Source organism: Sus scrofa, chromosome 3, assembly GCF_000003025.6.
Source record: "Sus scrofa isolate TJ Tabasco breed Duroc chromosome 3, Sscrofa11.1, whole genome shotgun sequence".
Classification (NCBI taxonomy): Eukaryota; Metazoa; Chordata; class Mammalia; order Artiodactyla; family Suidae; genus Sus; species Sus scrofa.
In genome coordinates this window covers 54,910,951-54,931,330 of record NC_010445.4, presented here as the reverse complement: position 1 = coordinate 54,931,330, position 20,380 = coordinate 54,910,951, and the positions used below count along the sequence as shown (strand labels likewise).

Here is a 20,380-nt window from a genome sequence, read left to right as displayed (position 1 = left end):
TTTAGCACTCGCCCTCGCTTTGGATGTAAAGATTACGATCTACTTTGGAGAGTTAATGAGTGTGTTCTTGTTTTCCGGTTTTTGTTTATTTCGGGGGTCGGTAATTACATACTGCAAAATTCATGAACTTGACTGAGAGGCCCAAGGACGTCCCTGGATTTCTCTTCGTCCCTTGGGAACGTGGAGACCGCTCACCATTAGTTCATTGTGGTTCTTTCCTGAACTTCACGCAGCTGAGAGTACAAAAGTATAGAGGTGGAATGGTGGCAGGGAATCACAAAGTTTATTTCTGAACTAAGCTACAATTCCCCAAGTGTGTGTTCCCTTCCCGGTAGGGCTTGACGGGAAATTTTCAGCTTCATTGTCCACTTTGGGTTCTAGAACTTGGAAACTGCGCGGGCGTCGGTGCTCGGCGGACGCTTGTGGGCAGGGGGCGCTCGAGCTCCCGCCTGGCGGGCGGGTCACTGGAGACGCTCTACCCGAGGCGCAGCTCTCGATGAGCCTCGCCCTGCGTCCCCACGCCGAGGCGGCGGGGCGATGCGCTTGCGCACTCAGAGCTCACACCATATGTGCCCTGTCCCAGTGCGCGGGTCTGTGGAGAGCCGGGTGCGAGAGGCGGCAGCGAAGGGGGGACGGAGCCGAACGGAGCCCGAAGTCAGCCGGAGGACTGTGGGTCTGTGAGAGCCCGAACAGAGGGGCTGGGTCTGCGAGCGCCGCTGACACAGGATGGGGAAGAAGCAGAAAAACAAGAGCGAAGACAGGTAGCCAGTGGCGGGGTCCCCACGGTGGGGGCCGGCGCTGCTCAGGGGGTCGCGCGCATCCCTCGGGCCCGAGGTGGACCGGGGTCGAGGCTCGAGACCCACTCGGCGGGGCACCGGCCGGGCCCAGAGCGGGTCACGCGGGACCGAGACCCCAGTTCCGGGCGGGCGCGAGGGCCTCGGCGGCCGGCGGGTTCCCAGCCGAGACTCGGACCCCTCGCTCCCCTCTCCCGGCTCGGGGAAGGGGTCGCGGCCAGTTGTTTAGGGATCCGCGGCCCAGGGCTCGGGCGGCCTCACCGGGCCAGGAGCTGCTTGGCCATCGCGGCCCGGGGGTTGGGAGGTTTTTTGCGGCCGCACTATTGGCGAGGGTCAAGAAGAGTTCTTTTTTTTTTTTTTTCTTTTTCTTTTCTTTTTTTTTTTTTTTTTTGCCTTTGTACCTCTGAATTCTTGGAGACACAGGGAGTTGGGATCTGATATGCCCACAGCCAGGTTTTCCCACCCTCTCAGCTGCTCGGGTATGTAGGAGTTCTAGGAAGAAGTGGATAAGCTGGTTCCCTCTTAACTTTAGTTAATTTGGGTACAGTTTTCACTTACTTAAAGGCTGATTGTCCAGACTCCATGCTTTTTGCTTTCTTTCTTCCGGCCTGTCTTTTGGTCATTTCTTTGCTCTCTAGCACCTCCCCTAAGGAAGGAGAAGGAGAGAAACAAACCAGCCAGGGTCGCTCTTTTCTAACCACTTAAAAGCCTTTGGAAGTGGAGTGTAAGGATGTAGGTAGAGTTCTGTACCCTGAGATTATTGGAACATTTCTGGGTGTCATCTTCGATTGAGTTCTTTTCTCTTCTCATTGAAAGGGTTTATTTCCTGGGAAGGAAAAATAGCTGTTACTTTTCACCTTTGTATACTTCTCAGTTAAGTTCAGACAGCTAAGGGCGGGGGTAAGATAAATTCAAAACATAAAAACAACCTGTGTTAGTTCATCATTTGGCTCAAACGGTGGTCTTAAAGTAAGATTACTAGTTGTGTCCTCACCTGGCCCTCACCTAGCTGATGAATGGAATTAAAAAACATCCAGGTAAGTCTTGTATTTCAGTTACAGGTGTATTGGAGGAAGTTAATTGCTTTGAAGAGTAGACCTTATTGTTAAACCAGGTAAATAAGACAAAATAAGCAGAATTCTGGGGTGATTTAGTGGGACAAAATTTCTCTGCTTTTGACAGGATGTTTTGGTGCATAGGATTTTTTTTTCCTTCAGCCTTACACAAGAAATAGATGAGTGTAGTAAAGCTTCATGTACTAATTAACCAGATTACCCAGCTTCAAACATTGTTGTCACATAACTGGTCTTTTTGGTCTACCTGCAGCATATTTTAAAGCGACTTCTCAAAAATCCTTTCCTGTGTAAGTCTTTCAGGCATATCTGAAAAATAATTACTTGAGGGTCAAAAAGAACCACAGAAACATAATATAAAACACAACCATAACACCATCATTCAATCTAAGGGATACTATCCATAATTTCTTCAATATTATAAAGTATCCAGTTAGTTTTTTATTTTTTTATTATTTATTTATTTTTTTGTCTTTTTGCTATTTCTTGGGCTGCTCCCTCGGAATATGGAGGTTCCCAGGCTAGGGGTCTAATCCGAGCTGTAGCCACCGGCCTACGCCAGAGCCACAGCAAAGCGGGATCCAAGTCGCGTCTGCAACCTACACCACAGCTCATGGCAACGCTGGATCCTTAACCCACTGAGCAAGGGCAGGGACCAAACCTGGTTTCTAGTCGGATTCGTTAACCACTGCGCCACGACGGGAACTCCCAGTTAGTTTTTCAATTTCACTGATTCTTATTAAAAAAATATATATATTTTTACAATTGGTTTATTTGGATCAGGATTATAGAAATCTGTGCTTTCTTCCTTTCTTTTCTTTTTTTTTTTTTAATGACCACACTTCAGCATATGGAAGTTCCTGGGCCAGAGATAGAATCTGAACGGCAGCTGCAGCCTACACTGCGGCTGTGGCAACACTAGTTCCTTTAACCCACTGCGGCTCTGAAATGACCCAGGTTGCTACAGTTGGACTCAACCCACTGTGCCACAGTGGGAACTCCTGAAGTCTGTTCTTTAGATTAAAAAAAAAAAAAAAAAAAATCCATATTATTTGTACTTAGTTTTTACTTTCCAAATTCTTTCACAATGGAAAAAAGCTCTTGAGAGATTTGTTCTCCTCTGTATTTTTTTTTTTTTAAAGAAAAGGGAGTGTCTTTTGTTGATTCATAAAGATTTTCATGGATGATGTAAAGTTTAAAGTGCCAACACTGGAGCCTGTTGTTAAATAATTGGCTTGGTGGTAGAGAGGAATATTACTCGGTTTTTTCCCCCTGAAACTAAATCTGTAGTCTTTTTTTTGACATATTGAAGGAAAGGTGGCAGTGTCATTGAAAAAGGCATTTTCTCATAAGCCAATGTCAAGTTTGTTTAATGCTTTGTGGACGTCTTTGCTTGAATCCTTTTCAGATTGTATCTAAGAAAATCTAGGAGTTTGCAGAGCCCCATTTAACCAGAATTGCTGCACCTTTTTGTTTTGGTGTTACACAAAAAGACATTTGGGGCAGGGCTGCAAGGGGAGGTGTCAGGAAGGTCCACTGCTTTGTAAGTTAGTTTGCTTTGACTTGTATATTTAAATAGTACTTTCTTAGAGGATATTTTGAATATTTGTAATAGGAACAAAAACAGACTGGGAAGCAAGTCTAAAAGGGGAACGTGTTGTTTTAGCATTAATAGCTTGTTTGTGTAAAATGAGCTATTTATCTGGTTTTACTCTCTTCTATAAAGAGCCCCACTTGAAAAGCTTTTACATTCATCCCACCTTCCTGTCCTTCCATGCTGTCCTAAGCCAGGCATGTTTCTACTCAGGAAGAATTGGGTGAGAAATGAAGCACTTGTCAGGTCTGGGAAAGAACATAAAACACTTCCCTGGTTTAATCCTTATATCATTATTTTAAATTCTTAGCTCCTCAGTACTCATTTAAAATTAGATTTTTACTACTTAATCTGAGTACCTAATTTTATTCAGATCGGGTATGTTTTGTTTTGTTATATCAGTGACCTTTGTTTAAACACTGAGTTCTAGAATTTTGTTTCAGTTTGTATAGTTCTTTTTTTTTTTTTTTTTTTTTTTTTTTTTTTGTCTTTTTGCCATTTCTTGGGCCGCTCCTGCAGCACATGGAGGTTCCCAGGCTAGGTGTCGAATCGGAGCTGTAGCCACCAGGCCTATGCCAGAGCCACAGCAATGCAGGATCCGAGCCGAGTCTGCAATTTACACCACAGCTCATGGCAACACTGGATGCTTAACCCACTGAGCAAGGCCAGGGATCGAACCCGCAACCTCATGGTTCCTAGTCAGATTTGTTAGCTACTGAGCCACGACGGGAACTCCAGCTTGTATAGTTCTGAGAGTGAGATTTTGATAGGTATTCAGCAAGCTTTCCTGCCTTTTTCAGTTTACTGGGGTGGGATTCAGTATTCACGGATCAAACAAAATAGAAGGCCAATATTTTCACTTCTTCCTATAACCTTCCCAGTCATCAGTTTATATAATTGGGACCATGTCTTATGGGATTTTTGTGTACACTAGTGATATCCTACTGTTTCCATTTATTTAACATGATGGATGTTCTCTTGCTGATGTATGCAGGGATAAAAGAATCTCGATTATCTAGTTTTTCAGTTAGCCTACACTTCGTCACTCTGATCCTTTTTAAAAAATTTTTAATCTCCCAAATGTGGTAGTTATATTTTTCAGATTACAAGGAATGTGGTATGTTAACTTAATTGCTGGGATTAATACATCTCCATGCCTCACAAAAGATAGGGCAGGAAGATAAGGTAATAGCTTGACCTATCCCACAGTCAGACTGGGGGTGGGGGTGTCATTCAGGAGTCAGAAAGTCAAGATTCAGTAGAGTTCTAGGATATCTTTAGCTATGATTCTCTGTGCTAGTGCTGAGCTAGTAGAGTGATTCTTCTATTCTTTGATTTTAACTCCACATAGTGCTCCTGTCATTTCTGGCAAAATTGCTCCTTTTTGGGGAGTTCTGGGTATCGTGAGACAGCTGCCTACATTTTAGAGTTTTGTCTTGCTGTCGGAAATTCCGTCTAGTCAGGTTTGATCAGGGTAGCAGGGTCTCTCCCCCGTCATGTTTATGAGCCTGTCCAGAAGGAGCCGTGAGCACAGCAAGTGGTACCCCAAAGCTTCCCAGAGAGGAAATAGTCCAAATGGCAAATAGCTCAGAGAGTCTAGTTCAACAAAGGGATTTACTTGTCATTTGCAAGTATTTGAATTAATAAACCTATTCACATACATTAGGTCAAAAAGAAAAAAGATTTGAGAGTTCTCTTGGCTTAGCCTGTTCCTATCCTGATACTTTAGGAAATTGATATGTGGAAGGAGGGAAAGAAGTCCCCTTTTAAACTTGTTAGCTTATAGTAACCTCTTCAGCTTTCTATACTGCTCATTTCTGGGAAGCTGATGTAGCTACTTTTTAATTTTTTTTTCCAGTCGCACCTGTGGCACATGGATGTTCCTGGGCCAGGGGTTGGATTGGATCTGCAGCTGTGGCATGCTCCTCAGCAATGGCAACACCAGGTCTGAGCCACAGGTGAAGGCAGTGCTGGATTCTTAACCCAATGAGCCAAACCAGAGATCCAATCTGAATCCTCACTGAGACAACGTTGGGTCCTTAACCCACTGAGCCACTCATGATGCAGCTATTTATTTTTATTTTTTTGCTTTTTAGGGCCACATCCACGGCATATGGAAGTTCCCAGGCTAGGGGTCAAATCAGAGCTGCAGCTGCTGGCCTGTGCCACAGCAAGGCCAGATCTGAACCACGTTTTGTGACCTACACCAGAGCTCACGGCAACATTGGATCCCCAACCCACTGAGTGAGGCCAGGGATCAAACCAGCATCCTCATAGATACTAGTCAGATTTGTTTCCCCTGTGCCACAGTGGGAACTCAGTGATGCAGCTGCTTTTGATATTACTTGCGTGCTGGTTGTGCTTTACTTACCTTCTAAGTTTATTCCAGTCTTGCAGTTGATCTATAAGTTGAGTAAAGCATTGTTTTACTGAGGAATTGAGTGGTTAGAACAGGAGTTCTCAAAATTTCTGTTCCTAGGATCTCCTTACTCAAAGCCCTTTGGGTTTGTTAGTAATTTATATTGGTTATATCAATTAATACCATATTACACATTTAAACTGAAAAATTCTTTTAAATATTTATTGATTTAAAATGTAAATTGTAAGCACATTACATATTAACATATATAACATTGTCAAATCGTTTTCAAAAAAACAACGAAAAAGAGCAGTGCTAAACATTTTTGCAAACCTCTTTACTGTCTGGCCTAGTAGATTGCTTGATTCTCGTCTCCATTCAGTCTGTAGCATTGTCACACATCAGGTGGCCTCTGCAAAATGCCACTGTACAGTTGTGAGAAAATGAGAACGAGAAAAGGCTAATACTATTTTGGAAATAGTTTTGACCCCTTGAATTAGTTTAGACCCCTTGAGTAGGTCATGGGGGGACTACTTTGACAACTGTTGATTTTAGGGGTTCCTTAACTAGATTTAGACATTTGTGAGATACTTTCCAATCTGTTTGACTTCCATTAATGTTTGCCCAGCAGGTGCTTAGAATGCTTAGGATTTACTCTGACATCTCTGAGCATGTTCATGCTCTTGATACACTTAACAATTTTCTTTATTTTTTTATGGAATAAGTGGATTTATCAAGGTCTATTAAAAATCTGTTGGGACAGATTTTAATTGGGAGTCTTATTAAGTTTTTAGATTATTTGGTACATATACCTTTATGGTATTGATTGAATCATTCCTTTCAAGAAACCTATTGAATCATTCCTTTCAAGAAACCTATTGTCTCCATGAAAGTGCCAGGTATTGTTCTAGATGCTGAAATATAGTGATGGACAAATGAGTCATGTGACATGCTTCTCTGGTTAATTATCCATAAAATTGTATTATTTATTTGAGCCTTTAGGATATTTCTTGTTTGCTTTATTCCTCGGTATCTTATGGTTTTGCTTGCTGTTAATATAGGAAATCTTCCCCCCCACCCCTTTTTTGGCCACTCCGTGACAGGGAGTTCCTGAGCCAGGGATCATATCTGAGCTGCAGTTGTGGCCTGCTGTGGTGACACCAGATCCTTAACCCATTGTTCCTGGCCAGGGATCAAATCTGTGTCCCAGGGCTCCAGAGACACACAGAGGGAATTCCTAGGGAAAACTAGGGAAACTTTTTTCTTTTAGGTTGATCTGACCAACTTACTGATTTACTGAACTCTGTTATTAAATGTAGCTGTGTCGTGCCTCAGTGGTTAACAAATCCAACTAGGAACCAGGAGGTTGTTGGTTCGATCCCTGGCCTTGCTCAGTGGGTTAAGGATCCGGTGTTGCCCTGCGCTGTGGTGTAGGTTGCAGACGTGGCTTGGATCCGGCATTGCTGTGGCTGTGGTGTAGGCCAGAGGCTACAGCTCCAATTCGACCCCTAGCCTGGGAACCTCCATATACTTTGGGTGCAGCTCTAGAAAAGACAAAAAAGAAAAAAAAAAAGTAAAAGATGAAGCCTAAATTGTGCTTAGATTATCAGTTTGTGAATATATGTAGTAGTAAAGAGGGAGAGAGCAAGGAGAAAAATTAAAGACATTATAGCAGCATTTGAATGTTTTAGTGACAGATAACTTCTCTCTTTCTACCTTATGCCTTGTGTCACATATGTACTATTAAGAAATTTTATTTTTTTCTTGCTTTTTAGGGCGGCATCTGATGCACATGGAGGTTCCCAGGCTAGGGGTCAAATTGGAGCTACAGCTGTCGGCCTATGCCACAGCCACAGCAACTCGGGATCCAAGCCACATTTGCAACCTATATCACAGCTTACAGCATCCCTGACCTACTGAGCAAGGCCAGGGATGGAATCCAAACCCTCGCAGATAATAGTAGGATTCGTTTCTGCTGTGCCACAGTGAGAACTCCAAGAAATTTTAATACAGGTGTTTTGAACTCATTAAACAGAATTTAAATAATCACAGGAGTTCCTGTTGTGTCTCAGCGGTTAACAAACCTGACGGGCATCCATGAGGACATGGGTTTGATCCCTGGCCTTGCTCAGAGGGTTAAGGATCCCACATTGCCGTGGCTGTGGCGTAGGCCAGCGGCTACAGCTTTGATTGGACCCCTAACCTGGGAACTTCCATATGCCTCGGGTGTGACCTTAAAAAGACCAAAAAAAAAAAAAAAAAAGAAAGAAAAGGAAGGAAATAATCACAGTGTATTATTTGCCCTAGTAGTTATCATGGTATTTACCTAATTTTAATAATGAAAAATACTTAATGTAGAAGCAGTAACTATGCTGTAACTACCTTGTGATCTGGAGAAAGGGGAAAGGTATAAAGATTATAAGAACTGCTTGATATAACATGTTATAGAAGATACAACATGGAAGAGAAAACTGAAATTTAACATAATAATGTGCTTGAGGCTTAGAGCCTCTAAGCTATTAAGCCAAACCTGACTCCAGAACCTGTGGTTTTTTTTTTTTTTTACTGTGCTATACTAGCTGATTTAAGAAATGATACTCTGAAATGTAGACTTTCCAAAGAAAAATGAATATCTATATAGGATCTTTACTGGTGAAGCAACTAGTAAAGATTAAGAATTTACCAAAGGAGGTAGAAGAATGACAGCCATTGTCCATAGGTCAGTCAGTGCCAAAAATTTTTAAAGAATTTCTTTCTCACTTATCCTTAATTAAATAACTGACTATCTCATAGCCTGTCTAAGATGAAAGCAGTGATGATTGAATGTTTCATTCCTTCCCATGTCATACATGGTATATAAAGTTTCAGGTAGGGTTTTTCAGAGGAATCCCTACTTTTCACCAAGGTAGCAGTCATTTTTTAGAGCCATTGGTTTTTCAAATCTTCCTTTGGTGATAGATACTTTCTATTGAGATATAAAATATTGTTTGGTTTCTAAAACATCTTTCCTACCATAAGCTTTGTGTAAACAGTCTCCGAAAACACAAAGTACTATTTTAACTCAGATTTGTTTCATTAGGTTTTAGGCACTAATAGATGTGACTCACAGTACTGTAAGTAGTTGGAATTTCTTCTAAGTTTAGAATCGCATGTCCTAAGAATCCATTGTATGGATATGCCACATTTTTACCTATCCATCGGTTAATGGAGATCTGATTGTTCAACTTTTTGGCTGTTATGAATAATAAATACGGCTTTAAAAATCTGCTTTTGGGTTTTGGTGTGGACATGTGTTTTCAGTTCTTTGGGGTATATACCTAGGAGTGAAATTGCTGGGTCAATTGTAACTCTAACTTTTCCAGGAATTGCCAACTAGTTTTAACTTTCTTCGCCCAGGAACTGCCAAGGTTGCTGCTCCCTTTTACATTACAGCCAGTGATGTATAGAATTTTAGTTTCTCTGAATCCTCATCAACACTTGTTATTGTCTGACTTTCTGATTATAGCCATTCTAGTGGGTGTGAAGTTGTGTCTTATTGTGACTTTTGCTTATTGTGACCTTTTTCATGATGGCTTAAGATGTTGATGTTGAATATCTTTTCATGTCCAGATCTTTTGTTTGGAGATCTATTCAGATCCTTTGCCTCTTTTAAAATTGAGTTCTTTTATTTAGTCTAGATGCAAATCCTTTATCAGACATGATTTGCAGGTATTTTCGCCACAGAATATTCTGTGGGTTATGTTTATTTTCTGCCGTAGGGGAATGTTGTTTCACTTTCTTAATGGTATCCTTTATAGCACAAAATTTAATCATACTAATCTGTTTCTTCTTGGTTGCTTGTGCTTTTGGTGTCAGATCTAAGAAATCACCAAATCTAAGGTCGTGAAGATTTACTATGCTTCCTTCTAGTAGCTTTATAATTTTAGTTCTTACACACTTTGAGCCTAAGGGGTTTGAGGTTAATATTTTCATGTTGTCTGAGGTAGGGGTCCAACCTGATTCTTTATATGTGGATATTCAGTTGTCCCAGCACTATTTTTTTTATGTTTTAATTTTGTTTATTTATTTGTCATTTTAGGGCTGTACCTGTGGCCTATGGAGGTTCCCAGGCTAGGGGATGAATTGGAGCTATAGCTGCTGGACTACACCACAGCCACAGCAGATCCCAGCTGCGTCTGTGCTCTATACCCATAGCTCACAGCTACACGGGATCCTTAACCCACTGAGCAAGGCCAGGGATCAAACTTGTGTCCTCATGGATGCTAGTCAGATTTGTTTCTGTTGAGCCACGATGGCAACTCCTTTTTTTTTTTTTTTTTTTTTTAAAGATAAAGAGATTACTGTTTCTCTAATTCCTTATTGAAATCAGTTGACCATATGTGTAGGGGTTTATTTCTGAACTCTCAGTTTTGTTTCGTTGATCTATGTGTCTGTCCTTATGGCAGTATCACACTGTCTTGATTACTATAGCTTTGTTAGTAAATTTGAAATTGGGAAGTGTGATTTCTCTAACTTCTTTTTTGAGATTGTTTTGACTAATCTAGATTCCTTGCATCTCCATACAGATTTTATGGTTGGATTCTCAATTATTAAAAAAAAAAAAAAAAAAAAAAGGCAGCTGGGATTTTGATTGGGATTGCATCTCTTCTGCACATCAGTTTTGGGAGTATTGCCAGAATGCCTTCAGAACCATGAACATGGAATGTTTTTAGGTCTTTAGCTTCTTTCAGTGATTTTTTGGGTAGTTTTCAGAGTACATTTGCAACTCTTTTAAAAAGTTATTCTGAGGCATTTCTTTATGCTATTGTAATATAATTATTTTTAGTTTCATTTTTAGATTGTTTATTGCTGGTGAATGGTTTAAATACAATTGATTTTTATATATTGATCTTCTGTTGACAATCTTACTGAAGTCATATTTAGCTTGAAAGGTTTTTTGTTTATGTGAATTCCTTATGATTTTCTTTGTACACAGTCACATCATCAGTTCACATAGTTTTCTCCTTCTTTTTGAATCTAAATGGCTTTTATTTCTTCATCTTGCCTTAAGCTCTGGCTAGATATTATTGTCTCCTGTTGAATAGAAGTGGGGAAAGTGGACATCCTTGTCTTGTTTCTGATCTTAAGGGGCAAAAGGCTTTCAGTTTTTCCCATTAAGTGTTTTAGGTGTGTTTTTTGTAGACATTCTTTTTTTCAGATTGAAAAGTTTCTCTTCTGTTCCTAGTTTGTTGAGTGTTTTTTTTCCCTCCATGAGTAGGTGTTGGATTTTTTTAAATGGCTGTTATTTCATCTGTTGAGATGATTATATGGTTTTCTCATGTACTCCATTTATATATGGTGAATTACATCAATTGATTTTCATGTGTTGAACCAACTTTACAGTCCTATGAGATCCCACTTGGTCATGATATACAATCCTTGTATGTTCATGGATGTAGTTTGCTAGTGTTCCGTTGAGGATTTCTTTTTCTTTCTTTTTTTTTTTTTAACTTTTTATTATAAAAATTTTAAGCACATAGAACAGTTGTATACTCCTCACCTAGATTTAATCATTGTTATAGTATTTTGTTGTCATTTTTGTTTTTATGTATTTTATAGACATCTTGACATTTTCTCTCTTGAAATGTTTCCTTTTATAACCATAATACCCTTATTCCACCTAGTGCATTTAACACAGATAATACTTTTTCTTTTTTGTCTTTTTCAGGGCTGCACCCGTGGCACATGGAGGTACCCAGGCTAGGGGTCCAATCGGAGCTGTAGCTGCTGCCTACACCACGGCCGCAGCAACGATCTGAGGCATAGCTGCAACATACACCACAGCTGCAACATACATCACAGCTCACAGCAACGCCAGATCACTAACCCACTGAGTGAGGCCAGGGATCAAACCCACAACTTCATGGTTCCTAGTTGGATTTGTTAAACACTGAGCCACAATGGGAACTCCAGCACAGATAATACTTAACATCCAGTTCATACAGCTCCACAATAGCTTTCTTTCTTTCTTTTCTTTTTTTGTCTTTTGTCTTTTCAGGGCCGCAGCCGCAGCATATGGAGGTTCCCAGGCTGGGGGTTGAATCAGAGCTACAGCTGCCAGCCTATCCCACAGCCACAGTAACATGGGATCTAAGCCACGTCTGCGAACTACACCACAGCTCATGGCAACGCCAGATGCCCAACCCACTGAGCAGGGCCAGAGATCGAACCCGCAACCTCATGGTTACTAGTTGGGTTTGCCAACCTTGACGGGAACTCCCACAATAGCTTTCATAGTTGGTTTGTTGAAACCAGTTTGCAGACAAAGTTCAGACTGCATTTCATTGTGGTGTAGCTCTTAATTTTTGAAAGTCACACTTTCATTATAGATATCTGGCTAAAATTACCCCCCCCTCCCCCCCGTGTAAGTCGTCTTTTATGTTCTCATGCTGAGTTTATAATTTTTAGGTCTTGGTCATCTCAGCCTATTGGTAATTAGAATGGAGGAGAATTATTAGACATTTAAGTAGCAGTTGTGTTCTGTGCTGTTGTTTGGTTTACGGACAAAATCTTTTTGCAGGTCTATAGACTTACTACTCCTGATTGAGGAATGATGTGTTAAATTATATTAGTTATTTCTTGTTTGGGTGGTATGAAATATCAATTTTGTGAGAGTTTTTTGAGACTAAATTCATATAAGATTAACCATTTTAAATGTACAATTCTGTGGCATTTAGTACATTCACAGTGTTGTGCAATCTTCCCTGTCTAGTTCCAGAACATTTTCATCACTTCAAAGGAGATCCTCTATCATTAAGCAGTTACATCCCCTTTCCGTCCGCCTCTCATTCACTAGCAACCACTAATATACTAGGAATCTGGGTTTTTTTTTTTTTTTTTTTTTTGTCTTTTTTTAGGGCTGCACCCATGGCATATGGAAGTTCCCAGGCTAGGGCTCCAGTCAGAACTGTAGCTGCCAGCCTACACCACCGCCATAGCAATGCCAGATCTGAGCCGTGTCTGCGACCTATACCACAGCTCACGGCAACACCAGATCCTTAACCCATTGAGTGAGGCCAGGGATTGAACCTGCAACCTCATGGTTCCTAGTCAGATTCGTTTCCACTGAGCCATGTTGGGAACTCCAGGAATACAGGTTTGTTGTTTGTTGTTTGTTTGTTTGTTTTTTGGCACTGTCCATGGCATGCGGAAGTCCTGGGGCCAGGATTGAACCTGCGCCACAGCAGCAATCTGAGCTGCTGCAGTGACAGTGCCAGATCCTTAGCCTGCTGAGCCACCAGGGCACTCCTACTCTTTTGATTTACCTATTCTGGATATTTCATGTAAATAGGATCATACCATGCTGTGATGTTTTGTGTGTGGGTTCTTTGATTTTGCTTGTTTTCAGGGTTCCCCCATTTTAGAATGTATCCATAATTCATTTTTTTAAATGGTTGAATAATATTCCATTAGGTGTATATACCGCATAATGTTTACTCATTCATCCAACGATGGGTGTTTCAGTTGTTTCCACATTTTGGCTATTGTGAAAAGTGCTGCTATGAATGGAAACTCCATGACAGAAACTCCTTTCCTCATTTTTAAATTGGCTTGTTTCTCTTTGTTGAATTGTAGGAGTTTTTTATATATTTTGGATACTTGACTCTTAGAAGGTAAGGTATATGATTTGTAAATATTTTCTCCCATTGTGTTGTGGGTTGTCGTTTTACTATCTTGATATAGTGCCCTTTTTACAAAATACTTAATTTTGATAAAATTGAGTTGCCTATTTTTTATTGTTTTTGCTTATGCTTTTGGTGTTATATCTAAGAATCCGCTGCTAAGTCATGCCAGGTCATGAAAATTTATTTGTATTTTTTTTTTCTAAAGAGTTTTATTGTTTCATCTCTAACAGTTAGGTTATAACCCATTTTGAGGTAATTTTTGTATACAGTTTGAGGTAGGGGCCCAACTTTTTTATGTGTGGAGATCTAATCCTGGCACTGTTTGTTGAGGAGATTATTTCTTTCTCTAGTGGTTAGTTTTGGTACTGCTGTTGAATCAATTGACCATGGATGAATGGATTTATTTCTGGACTTTCGGTTTTTTTTTTTTTTTTTTTTTTGTCTTTTTGTCTTTTGTTGTTGTTGCTATTTCTTGGGCCACTCCCGCGGCATATGGAGGTTCCCAGGCTAGGGGTCAAATCGGAGCTGTAGCCACCGGCCTACGCCAGAGCCACAGCAACGAGGGATCCGAGCCGCGTCTGCAACCTACACCACAGTTCACGGCAACGCCGGATCGTTAACCCACTGAGCAAGGGCAGGGACCGAACCCGCAACCTCATGGTTCCTAGTCGGATTCGTTAACCACTGCGCCACGACGGGAACTCCCTGGACTTTCAGTTTTATTCTTTAGGTGTTTACATTTTTCCTTATGCTAGTACCACATTGGTTTGATTACTGTGGTGTGAATTTTCTTAAATGAAAAATTTCAAACATAGACAAAAGTAGATAACTCACCTGTACATCACCCAAGCTTCAAATATTACTGATTCATAGATTACCTTGTTTCGTCTGTATCCAGCGCACGCTCTTCATCCCTCTCTCCACTATATTGACACAACCCCAGACATTCGCACATATTTCCAGAGGTTACATATCAGTTATAAGAAAGATTTACATCTTAAATATAAATTTTGAGTGGTACATTTCCATTCATTTGGAAAATTCACATACAGAGACTCCTTATCTGTGCTAGATAAATGAATTGTCATTGTAGTTTTCTCTGGGATTTTTATTCGTAATTTTTTTTTTTTTTTTTTTTTTTTTTTTTTTGTCTTTTGTCTTTTTTGTCTTTTGTTGTTGTTGTTGCTATTTCTTGGGCCGCTCCTGCGGCATATGGAGGTTCCCAGGCTAGGGGCAGATTTGGAGCTGTAGCCACCGGCCTACGCCGGAGCCACAGCAACGTGGGATCCGAGCCGCGTCTGCAACCTACACCACAGCTCACGGCAACGCCGGATCGTTAACCCACTGAGCAAGGGCAGGGACCGAACCCGCAACCTCATGGTTCCTAGTCGGATTCGTTAACCACTGCGCCACGACGGGAACTCCTCTCTGGGATTTTTAAACAGGTGTTTGAAAATACTGTTTTCAGAAAAAGTGAATTTGGAAATTTTACTGTGCTCAAACTACAGTAATTGTTAGAGTGGTAGATAGGGTGTTTATTGAGCTGCAGTGAGGACTCTGGTGAGCCTTGCCTACTGTATGAAAATTGAGGTTGCCATTCCAGAATAGGGTTTTTTCTTTATTTAATAGTGCCTATTAAGAATGTGTTACATTTCCTGCTGGTTGCTAGTTGTAGAACGTAAGGAGGTGAATTGAGCATAGAAAAAGGAGTTTTCTGTTCTCAAAAGAGCTTACGTTTTAATATAGCAAATAGGCATGTGCAGGGATAATACAGTGAGGAAGTGAAGGGCGAATGTGGGTTCAAGTTAATATGGGAGTGCCACCCTCAAAATTTCAAATTGGCCTTCTAGAGTTACTGTATGTATGTCTTGCAGATCCCTTTCTAACTAAATCTTCTATCAGGTAAGTAAGCCAGGTGAGAAGGAACAGGAGTGTGGTGTATGTTTCTAGTATGCAAGATCTTGAGTTGCTTCTCTCTTGCCTAATAATTCTGCACACAGGTGCAGCCAGACCATTCTAATGATGGTGTTGCTCAGCAAGTGAGAAGTACCCTCCCCTGAGAATAGTTACCTGCATCAAATTTTTATTAATATTTAATTGGCTCTACCAGGCATTATCAAAGGAAATTAGGTGGGAATAATTCTTTTTTTTTTTTTTTTTTTAATTTTTTTAGGTCTGCACCGGCAGCACATGGTGGTTCCCAGGTTAGGGGTCGAATCGGAGCACTAGCTGCTGGCCTACATCACAGCCATAGCCATGCCAGATTGGAGCCGCATCTGCGACCTACACCACAGCTCATGGCAATGCTGAATCCTTAACCCACTGAGTGAAGCTAGGGATCAAACCAACACCCTCCTGGTTACTAGTTGGATTATTTCTGCTGCACCACAACAGGAACTCCGAATAATTCTTTAACACTGATTAAGGACCAGAGTTACTTTTACAGAGTACAAAGATTATGAGTTCACTTTCAGTGAGTATTTGAAGTGTTCAGTTTAATCAATGGAGATCATAAATTATGTCCTTAGAGGTGTTAATTGAGAATGTTGACTTAATGATCAATATTGCTTATGTATGTTTTTAGGCATAAAACTAAGCATGAACTCCTAGCTCTTATGTACTTATGAAATCCTAAAGATGTTTATATTGAATAGTAACAAATACAATAAAAATTTTTAAAGTTCAAATTGGGCAGCATTGATGTGAAGAATGATACTGTTGTGTTGATTGTAGAGTAGTGCTTTTCATCCTTTAATGTGCTTATGATTCACCTGTGGATCTTATTAAAATGGAGATTTTGAGTCAGTTAAGTCTTGGTGGGACCTGAGATTTTTGCATTTCTAACAGGTGATACTGATGCTTCTTATCCTGGAATTATTCTTTGGGTAGCACAATATTAATGACCACTTGATAGTGAATGTTTTGCCTCCTATAATGGACTTCTTTGGAGTTCAGTATGCTTATACTAGTAAGGGCTCAATTTTCTAATATCTTTTTTAATATGAGCTAATGACTTTATATTACAGCCCTTTCTCTTGGCAGAAATGTTTAATTTATGTAGTAAGTCTGCCTCTGATATTTTTCATCACCATGAAACAGCTTAGTGGGGGAGAGTAAACAAAAGCTTGGCTTGATGTTCTATGATAGTACACTGATAAAGTGGCCATCCATATAGTTCATGGAATGTGCATCTTAAATCTATAAAATTAAAACAAATTAGATAAAAGTTACTGGGGAGAATTTTCAGGTTTCTGAAGTTACCCGCAACCCAACATTTCCTTTTTGCAACCACCCCACCCTGCCACCATTGAGGGTACTCAATCCAGTTTGAAAAAGCTGCTCTCAACTGATTTTGTTATGTACATTGGAATCCATAGTAATGAAGAAACATATATACTTGGGGGTATACAAGAAGATGCTTGTATTTGCTTTTAAAAGTATTCTTATCACCTCAATGTATGAGGTATTTAGAAAGTGGGAAATTAGGCTGAATTTTGTGGAACATAGTAACATTCCATTTGCTTGCAATGAATGATGTAAGTAGCAGATGATTTCATATTCCTTTTATGAATGCCTTTAAGAAAGTTTTAAGTTGGGGGGGCTTTTTTTTTTTTTTTTAAAGACAGTAGGTACTTCTGAGTTCATTAATGTTAATGGTAAGGAATGGATTCCTCCTTATTGTATCGTAACAAGTCATTCCAAACGTAGTGGTTTAATACAATAAAAATCATCTCTCTTGGTTCTGAGGGCTGACTGAGCTCAGGTCTTGGTTGGAGGTCTCCATGTGGCTGCAGGTAAATGGTGGCTGTGACGGAGTCATCTTAAAGGCTGCCTTACTGACACTCACTCACTTTTGGTAGTTGATGGTGGCTGTTGCTTGGGACTTCTGCTGGAATACCTGTCCTTAACCTTTCTGTGTGGTCTGGACATCCTCATTAGCTTGGCAGTGAATATCTGAAGAGCCATAAAGTAGAAAGCCTCTGTTCAGAATCTATAGCATCATTTCTTCCATATTCTCTTGAGCATATAGTCACACAGTCTGACATTGAAGGGGAGAGGCATAGATCCCCACCTTTCAGAGTGTCAGAAATTTGGGGGCCACATTGTAAGAACCTTGGGAGTTCCCATTGTGGCTCAGTGGAAACGAATCCAACCAGTATCCATGAGGACGTGTGTTCGATCCCTGGCCTCACTCATTGGGTTAAGGATCTGGCGTTATCGTGAGCTGTGGCGTAGGTTGAAAACGTGACTCAGATTCCACGTTGCTGTGGCTGTGGTGTAGGCCAGCAGCTACAGCTCTGATTTGATCCCTAGCCTGGGAACTTCCATATGCTGTGGGTGCAGCCCCCCCCCCCCAAAAAAATAGATTGTAAGACCCACAGAGGGTAAAATTAAAAATAAAAAGGCATTGAGAAGAGGGGCTGGTAGGATAGAATCCTAGGAAGCTTGGAGGTTTTAATTTGTGTGGGAAAGGGTTGGATTTCCTATGTTCTTATCTAACGTTAGACAGCTTTTTAGTGGAAAATGCTCGTCATTAATAAATGAAGTTTGTTAATTTTAGAATTGAGAGATTTGCACATAAAGTTCATTTTCCTTCACTTGCTGTAAACTTTGTTGTTTTGTTGGTTATGTGTCTTTAAAAAGCTTTACTTACTGATCTCAAAATGGAATGTCTTATTTTTCATATTATTTGCAATTTTTGATTATTCCAAAAAGTCAAACACCAAAGTTGATCACATGCCTTGCTTGCACAATTAAACAAGAAACACCATGTTTTAAAAAAGATTCCTTCAGGATTTTGCCGAAGTGGAAATGAATCCTAGTAGTATTCATGTAAGGACGTGGGTTTGTTTGGTCCCTGGCCTTGCTCAGGGGGTCAGGGTTTTCGGCCTTGCTGTGAGCTGTGGTATAGGTTGCAGATGTGGCTCGGATCCTGAGTTGCTCTGACTGTGGTGTAGGCTGGCAGCTGTACCTCCCATTCAACCCTTAGCCTGGGAAATTTGATATGCCGCTGGTGTGGCTATAAAAATAAAGAAAAATAAATAAATAAAAAGATTCCTTCACAATAACATATTTTAGTTACATTGCATTAATAGAAATTAAAGTATTGTGAATATTTATACATTTTTATTTACATAACTTATAAAAACGGGTATATGACTTAAGTATATATAAATTTTAACCTTTACTGTTCAGTAAGATAAGTGCATTCTGTAACTTCTCACCTGTTTTTATAGTATTCCTAGAAATTTAAACTCTCTTTTGAGGTGTAACGAACATAAAATTCACAAATTTCAAATGTGGAGCCTGTGAGCTTTGATAAACAGCTATGCTGCTTTCATTACAGTTGTGACACTGAATTTTTATTAACCCCAGAAGTTCCCTTATGACTCTTTGTAGGCAGTACTCTCTGGCCAAAAATCACTATAGCTTTTTTTTTTTTGGAGGGGGGAAGCACTCTAGATTTTCCTTTTCTAGAGATTCATGTAAATAAAATCAATTCCTTTATTGGCTGACTGGGTTTCACTTAATACTTTTGAGATTCATCTATGTTGGTGTGTGTGTGTAACATTAATTCTTTTATCATTAAGTATTCTTTTGTGTGGATAGATGACAATTTGTTTATGAATTACCTGGTAGATGGATATTTAGGTTTTTTCCAGCTTCTTGTGATTATGATTAAATCTGCTATGAACATTTGAGTGCAAGTCTTTGTGTGGACATATGTTTTCGTTTCTCTTAGGTAAATACCTAGGAGTGGGATTGCTGGGTCCTATGGTAAGTGTGTATGTTTAACTTGAAGAAACCGCCAAGCTGTCTCTTCCAAAGTGGCTGTGCCATTTTTGCATTCTCTCTAGGGGTGTGTTCCAGCTGCTGCACATCCTCTCTCAGCACTTAGTATTATCAGTCCTTAATTTAAGTCATTCTGGTGGCTGTGTAGTGGCATCTCATTGTGGTTTTATTTACATTTCTTAGTGATACTGGCCATCTTGTCATGTGTTTACCAGCCTTTCTTGTGTTTCATTTGGTTTAAGTGTATATAAATCATTGCCCATTTAAAAATTGTGTTTTTTGGAGTTCCCGTCATGGCTCAGTGGTTAACAAACCCGACTAGTAACCATGAGGTTGCAGATTTGATCCCTGGCCTCCCTCAGTGGGTTAAGGATCCAGTGTTGCCGTGAGCTGTGGTGTAGGTCACAGATGCGGCTTGGATCCCAAGTTGGTGTGGCTGTGGCGTAGGCCGGCGGTTATAGCTCAGATTCAACCCCTTAGCTGGAAACCTCCATATGCCATGGGTGTGGCCCTAAAAAGGAAAAGAAAAAATTGTGTTTTTTAATGTTGAAAGTAGGAACTTTTTATGTATCATAGACAAACCTTTCATCAAATATATTTATTGCAACTTTTTCCTCAGTTTGAGGTTTGCCTGCTCATTTAAACAGTGTTTGATTTTCTCAGACTTTTAAGATAATTGTAGATTGACATGCAATTGTAAGAATACAGAGAGATCCTTGTACCTTTCGTTCAAATTCTTCTTGAACGTAAAACATCTTGAAAAACTGTACAATATCACACCCTGGATATTGACATTGATAGAGCTCACCTAACATATGCAGATTTGCCCAGTTTCACATGTACTAGTGTGTTTGTGTTTGGTGCTACACATGTGTAGATTTGTATTTTCTCTACAGTCAAAATACAGAACATCACTGCAAGATTCCTCATGTTGTCCATTTGTATCATGTTCAACTCCTTTCTGTGTACCTCCCCACCCAACCCTAGTAACCATGAATCTGTTCTATACTTAGAAAATTTTTTCTTTTCAAAAATTCATGTAAATGGAATCATGTTTGTATATAACCTTTAGGAATTGGCCCCTTTCTGCTCAGTCTTGTTTT

The 20,380-nt window shown here is 40.1% G+C and overlaps 1 protein-coding gene across 2 annotated transcripts in view; it reads left to right on the top strand.

Annotated features, from left to right (window-relative positions):
• EIF5B (eukaryotic translation initiation factor 5B) overlaps positions 505-20,380 on the top strand; it is a 69,068-nt gene continuing 49,192 nt past the window's right edge. For both annotated transcript variants that reach the window (XM_021087192.1, XM_021087193.1), the window contains exon 1: positions 505-761. In XM_021087192.1, coding sequence (XP_020942851.1) covers positions 727-761 — 35 coding nt within the window. In that variant the 5' untranslated portion in view covers positions 505-726. The remainder of the gene's footprint in view (positions 762-20,380) is intronic.